General features: G+C 33.0%; 1 protein-coding gene across 1 annotated transcript; it reads left to right on the top strand.

Annotated features, from left to right (window-relative positions):
* Positions 1-1,383: 1,383 nt before the first annotated feature.
* LOC105314162 (plexin-A4-like) lies at positions 1,384-6,607 on the top strand. The gene is made up of 18 exons (XM_020001351.1): positions 1,384-2,307; positions 2,353-2,544; positions 2,593-2,712; positions 2,899-3,138; positions 3,186-3,351; positions 3,400-3,493; positions 3,549-3,648; positions 3,694-3,813; positions 3,963-4,061; positions 4,104-4,212; positions 4,262-4,886; positions 4,940-5,113; positions 5,167-5,266; positions 5,312-5,560; positions 5,636-5,722; positions 5,769-5,822; positions 5,872-6,095; positions 6,146-6,607. Exons 1-18 carry the CDS (start codon positions 1,384-1,386, stop codon positions 6,450-6,452), a joined length of 3,984 nt encoding a protein of 1,327 aa, XP_019856910.1. The 3' UTR covers positions 6,453-6,607.
* The last annotated feature ends 277 nt before the right edge of the window (positions 6,608-6,884 follow it).

Genomic DNA, 6,884 nt, shown 5'->3' with positions numbered 1-6,884 from the left:
GTCTTCCGAATTCTGATACATTTGTTTTATGCTGTGTAGAAAGCTAGAGGTGATTCTGTTTAAATTCGAATTTTAAGGCTAAAACCTACATATATTATCAGAATTGGCTTCAAGAAAATTCTTCCAATTTATAATTTTTTTTCTAATATGCACACAAGTCTTCATGCTGTGTATTAACTTTGAGCCAATTCCGATCAAATTTGAATTTTTATGAGTTTATAATAAAGGCATGCTTTTTAGTTCACTTACATGTATCATACTTTGAGGGAAACAAGCTTGCATGCCCAATTTTTTTAATACTAGGTCTTTGTTACCTCTAATAGCTTCTCTTCTGGCTCAATGTAGTTGTGTTTAGCAAATATCGCAATTTGATGGTTACCTTCAACTATCATCATCACTTTGGCCTAACAGTTTGGATGGACAGAGTGATTGGTAAAACGGATCTTATTGCCCTTAAGTGTGGCATCAACTGCATAATTTAAAAGTAAAAAAAAGCAATAAAATAATTGTAGTAAATCAGGAGCATAAAGCCAATAATCTGGTGCTATAAGATTTGCAGTGGGTATGTTATCATTAAAATTTTACTATGCCAATAGAGAAGTACATGTACATATACCTATGTTTTTACAAAAAATAGCAATAATAGATCTAATAGTAATAATAGCAACAATGAAGATGCAGAGTTTATTGTTGATGCATGCATGTGTACATGGTATACTGTGTACAATGAAATGGTTCAAAATAATCCATTTATCTACCTATGTAGATACACACACACACACGCACAGAAACAAGCTGGCTTCCAATGCTCTAATAATAAGTTGCTTTTAGCATGTACCAATGCCTTACCATTGCATGTATTATGATTAAAGACAAAGCTACACATGTACTTCTCATGTACATTCCCCTCTCCTGTCAGCTTAATCTTGTGAGAATACACTTGTTTATTTGTTAGAAAATAAATTACTTTTGTTGATTATTATTTATGCTAAAGATCTGAAAATAGAATATAAATGGTACATATTCAATGCGGACATAAAAGTTGTAATTTTAAAGTGTTAAATAAGAAGTATGAGGCATAGCATTTAAGTATTACATAACTTTCATAAGGTAAGCTATGTGCCATAAATATTATTTGTGGGACTAGATCTATATTTTGAATTTGCTGGTTTAAGTCAGGTGTAAACTGTTGATACACTAGCTATTAATGTTTTGCAGAATTAATTTGCACATCTTATAACAAAAAAACCATAATTTTTCAGGGTATTTTCAGCTATACAGTAGTTTGATCATATAAATCTATATCTGGTAGTTATGATCCTGTTTTCATAGACTACACCCATTTATAGCAGTGCCTTCATTTCATTGATTTCTTTGATAATCATGAAAGCAACAACTCTTCTTCTCTTTCTCACACTAGCCATTCCTCCTTCATTGTTTTTTTTGGTTAATTCTCAGTCACTCATCTCTTCATCTGTATCTAGTACAGTGACTCACATTGCTGTTAGTGCTAATGGAGTCTTTGTGAGCACTGCTACTCAAGTATACCGGTTCTCTTCTACTCTACAACAATTAGGAGACCCTCTTGGGTCTATTGGTGGTACTGTTAATGGACTAGCTTGTACAATAGATGGTGAATGGTGTGTAGTGTGTACTGATGCTGGTGGTGTAACATGTTCTGTTCTTGATGGATCTAATCTTGAAGCTCCTGCTAACAGGACAGTAACTAACAGTGGGACTGCTACTAGTCTAGTAGTGTTTACTGCCCCTGGAGGTGATGGTAACAGCTTTTATACTGGGAGCTATGTTAATGCTCGTATTCTATATCATCAGTATGGGTTTGCTGGTAGTACACAGTCAAGAGCTACTAATCCTGTACATCAACAAACTTTCAGTTTTAATCGTGTATTTGTGAGTGGTTTCTTTGCTTCAGGATATGCTTATTATTTTGTGAATGATCCTCCAACAAGTGGTGTTAACAGACGGCTTCGTATAATAAGAGTGTGTAATGACAGTGCAGCAGCTGATGGTTTCAACAATCAATATGAACTGACATTAGGTTGTGATGACAAAGAATCTTTCTTTAATCCTACGCTGCTTGGTGTATCTGTTATTAATGAAGAGACGTTGTTAATAGTAATACGCACTAGTTCAGTGGACATATGTTCATACAGTCTGTCTGAGATTAACTCTTTAATGGATGCTGCTTATCAATCATGTGTAGTTAATGGTACTGGTAATAAGAATATCTATTGGCAGAGTCCTGTATTATGTTCTGCAGGGTCATCTCAATTATCAGGAAGCATTGTGAGTTTAATCTATAATACCTTATACAATTATATCTCTTAACAGTGTAGTATATCAGATTCAAGAGGTAGCACTCCAGCTCCAGCAGTTGGTGTATCAAGCTCTTTTACTCCTAGTCCTCTGTTTACTAACAGTACCGTACTCAATGAATTAACTGCATTTTTGGGATTGTCAATTGATGGCATTGATTTCAATTACTTTGCATTTACATTAAATAACAATAATTATACTGCTAAGGTTAGTAGCTGTGTATAGTCTTCATACAATTTGATATGAATTCTACAGTATCACTTGGTCAATGGTACAAGCCTTGCATTTGTATCTGAAGTTACATCAATCTCTTCAGTTACATCATTATCCTGGTCTCAAGGTTCAGAGTATGTGTATGGTATTAGTGGTTCTAATGTAAGTATAATGATAAGATATTTTAGCATTGTTAATGTATCATGTACAATTGGAAAATGTAATAAAGTTGTTAGACTTTGACCCACCAGTACACAATGTTCTGGTGATTCAAAGTCTATTTAAAATCAACAATTCCATATTACTTAATAATATTACTATAAAAGTAAATCATCATGTATGTATTAGGTGATTGCATTAAAGATAGAGGATTGTTCCAGTGCTACTAGTTGCTCTGAGTGTGTTAGTTTAGGTGATCCATTGTGTGGTTGGTGTATGATAGAGAACAAGTGTTCACGTAGACCATTCTGTCAGGATAATAACAAAATAAGACGATACCTAACACAAGGAAACAGTAATAGTTGCTTTGATACAGTATCTATTAATCCAAGTACTTATGTAATAGATACACAGCAACAACCTCATCAAGTATGCATCATTAGAAATGTATTTATGCATGATACTTTGCTATTAAGGTCATTATGACTTTTTCACCAGCTCCACTTCCTCCTATGCTTCAAGGAGAGCAGTACTTTTGTGTTTTCAATGGTATCAAGAGTCCAATAGAAATGTCTATCAATGGCACTATTGGTTCTTGTTCTGTACAAGCTATAATATCTCAAGTTACAGACATACAATTAAGTAAATATTTTATCCGTTATTGTATAATAATAATGATGAATATTATAGGTACTACTTTCAGTATTTACAGTAACAGAACTAGTGTGTACTATTATACAAGCCCTGATAACTTTACTTTCTATAATTGTCCGAAGGCAACAAAGTAAATTAAATTTCTAAATCTTTATGAATGCAATGTGGACTATACATTTTATTAGGTGCAGTGTGTGCACTGAATCTAAAGCATGTGGATGGTGCCAATTGGACTTTACTTGTACAGGGAGCAAGAATTTGTGTACTATTGGTAACTGGCTAACAGTGAGTCATTTCTGCAACTAAAAATACGTACCTCTTAATTTATAGACACAAACTGATAATCGTATTTGTCCTTTTCTACAACCAAATCAACAAACATCTGACGGTAGATATACTCAACCAGCTAATGTTGTAACAAACACCATGCTTACTACTATCAACACACAGGTTTATATTAAATTACGTTTCACTTTCATGTATTTCATGTAATGTTTGTATTATTACTGAAAATGTTTTTCTTGATTATAGCACTACTAGTAATAAAACATGCAAGCAGTTATATAATATTTATGATAATTATATTTGTTATTTTTAAGTTTGTACTTGATCTCAGTTATGAGTGTGTGTATGGTACTGTTACCCGAACTGCTACTGTTAACAATGACAACACAGTGACATGCAATAATAATCCTGTGGTGAGTAGCAGTTAATACTAATTGATTAATAATTGTTGATAGTTAACAATTGAAGGAGGAAGAGGCACTCAGAATGTCTCATTGAGTATTAGACAAGTATACAATGGAAGGAAATATACAATAGAGACTAATGCTACTGCAAATCTCACTGGTAAAAGAATTAATTTCATTTATTGTTCAGTTATAATTTCTGTACATAGTGATCTTGTATGATTGTCCTACATTAGCTAGAGGTTGCTCTTCATGTTTAGCACAGAGAATTGGTACTGGATTTAGCTGCAGTTGGTGTAATAGTAATGCTCAATGTAGAGACATTAGTAATTGTAGTGATGCTAGTCCAGTCATTAGTACAGGAAACTGCCCTCTACCAATTATTAGTGACTTTAATCCTAAAGCAGGACCTCCTAGAGGTGGAACAACTATCATTATTGATGGAACAAATCTGGGTACACAGCGCTCTGACATAGAGTCTATTATGATTGGTACTAGAAACTGTATTATTGACAAATATGAACCAGGAGCAAGGATAAAATGCACAGTTGTTCCTGATACTAGAGATAAAATAGACAGGAATGTGACTATTACAATAAGAGTGACCAGATCTAACGATAGTGTAACTGCCAGTAGTACAACACAGTACCAGTTCATAACACCAATCATTCAATCAGTCAGTCCTACATATGGTCCTTTTAGTGGTGGTACTAAAATAAGAGTACAAGGTACAAACTTTGATATTGGTAATAAAGAAATGACAAAAGTAATAATGAGAGAATCATCATCAAGAATAAAGAGGAACACATGTCCCAATATTAACTGTACTATTATGTAAGTATTAAAGACACCTAATTGCTATTATTGTATACAATGTATATTAATAGGAGTATTACTAATACTGAGATCTACTGTGTTAGTGGTAATATAAATGCTAGTGACTGTATGAGGAATGTAGTAGTGTCGGTCAATGGAGCTTTATTCTCTAATACTAGTATAAGTTATCAATATAGACCTGATCCTACTTTTAATAGTACCAGTACTATGAACATAATACCAGCGTAAGTACATGTATAACAGCACTGCATATTTTTCATGGTACTTATTCTTTTAGTGGTGGTATTCAACTAGTATTCACTGGTGCTAACTTAAATTCCGTTCAGTCTCCTACTATTACTATTACTGATAGTAGACTGGCTCCTAGTAGTATTGAAGTTAGTATAATACACTTTTTCTATATAGTAATATATCTTTTGTAGTCTTGTGTCATTAATGATACTGATACTATGTTGATCTGTATTGCTCCTAATGTTAGTAATGTGACAGACAGCAGTTACTATGGGACACGCATTGTGTATATGCTAATGTTAGATGGAGCCGAGTCACCTAATTACATGAATGCTGATCTGAGACTAACACTACAACCTAATCCAATATTTACTGGTATTGATGTTAACTCAAGATCTATATCAGTCAATGATGGTCAGATTAACAATATTTTTATTGCAGTGAGTTAAAGCTTGTAATAATTGTGCAATATATTTTTTTGATAAAAAATTATATTAGATTCTAATTTATACTAGGGAATGAACATAAGGTCTGTGAGTCTGTCAGAGATTACTATCATGTTAGGTGATGATTCATGTAGCATTAGAACAAGCTCTGATACTGTAAGTGATTTCTGCATACAGGTATTATTATTATTCATATAAATAGGAGATTAACTGTATACCACCAAACAAACCATCTGGTACCACACTAGCACTAAGAGTAAGAATATTATTTAGTGATAGATCAATCTCATTATGTGCACCTACAGGTTAGAGTGGGAAGAAATTTAGTGTTTCCACCAAATGGATACACTGGCCCTGAATGGACACTAGTATATACTAGCACTGGTACTAGATCTACTTCAATTGGAGCCATTGTTGGAGGGTCTATAGCAGCTAATGTTTTTATTGCAGTGTTCCTAGTAGCAATACCATTGATAACTATCATTTTTATTTTAAAAAAGAAGCTTAAAGAGAAAAAAGAAAGGAACATGTAAGTTACAAATTAAATATAATTAAAGTCATGCATAACTATTTTTATAGACCAACAGTAACAGATGAAGTAATCCCAATGTCTACTAATCTAGTATATCAGAGCAACATTAGCCAAGATTTTACGCGTCGCCAGCTCAACTCAACACAAAACAGTTCATCAAGTATTCGATTATATGATGAAATACAGCATGTAGCAGGAAATCAGCATGAACAAGAATTAGAATCTGACAATGATGATAACGATGCTAATCAAAATAATGAGAGATTTTTTAATCAAGTGAATCAAGAAGATTATGAAGAAAATGGTAGGTACATGTATATTGATAGCTTGGTAATGGATGAAGACAACCTTTAAAACAATAAAGTTGCATATAGTCTTGCAGGGCTGCATGCAGTTTAAGTTTGGGGGTACACTATGCACCATTTTTCAATATAAACAATAAATATACTTGTAAGCATCATAAACTTAATTTCCACTTAGAATTTTAATAATTGTGAAGTACAATTTCATTTAAGGTGATCTTGAGAGGCAAGACCTGTTGTAAGGAACATCTGCCTAGTGCCCATCACCCCATTTCAATGCACCCCTACTGCTTTATATCAATAAAACAATAATTGTTATACTAAATACACATGGCTGTAGATCTAATTTGTATACAAATTTTCCAGCTATATTTAAAAAATTTTTACCAAGATAATTAATTTACTTAACTAATGTACAGCCAACAGTTTGTGCATATACATGTACATGTATAGTTTGACGATCCTTTAGTATTTTAGCATCAAC

This window comes from Amphimedon queenslandica, unplaced genomic scaffold, assembly GCF_000090795.2.
Source record: "Amphimedon queenslandica unplaced genomic scaffold, v1.1 AMPQUscaffold_13083, whole genome shotgun sequence".
Taxonomy (NCBI): domain Eukaryota; kingdom Metazoa; phylum Porifera; class Demospongiae; order Haplosclerida; family Niphatidae; genus Amphimedon; species Amphimedon queenslandica.
The sequence above is the reverse complement of the archived record's forward strand: the minus strand, read 5'-3'. Positions and strand labels throughout refer to the sequence as shown.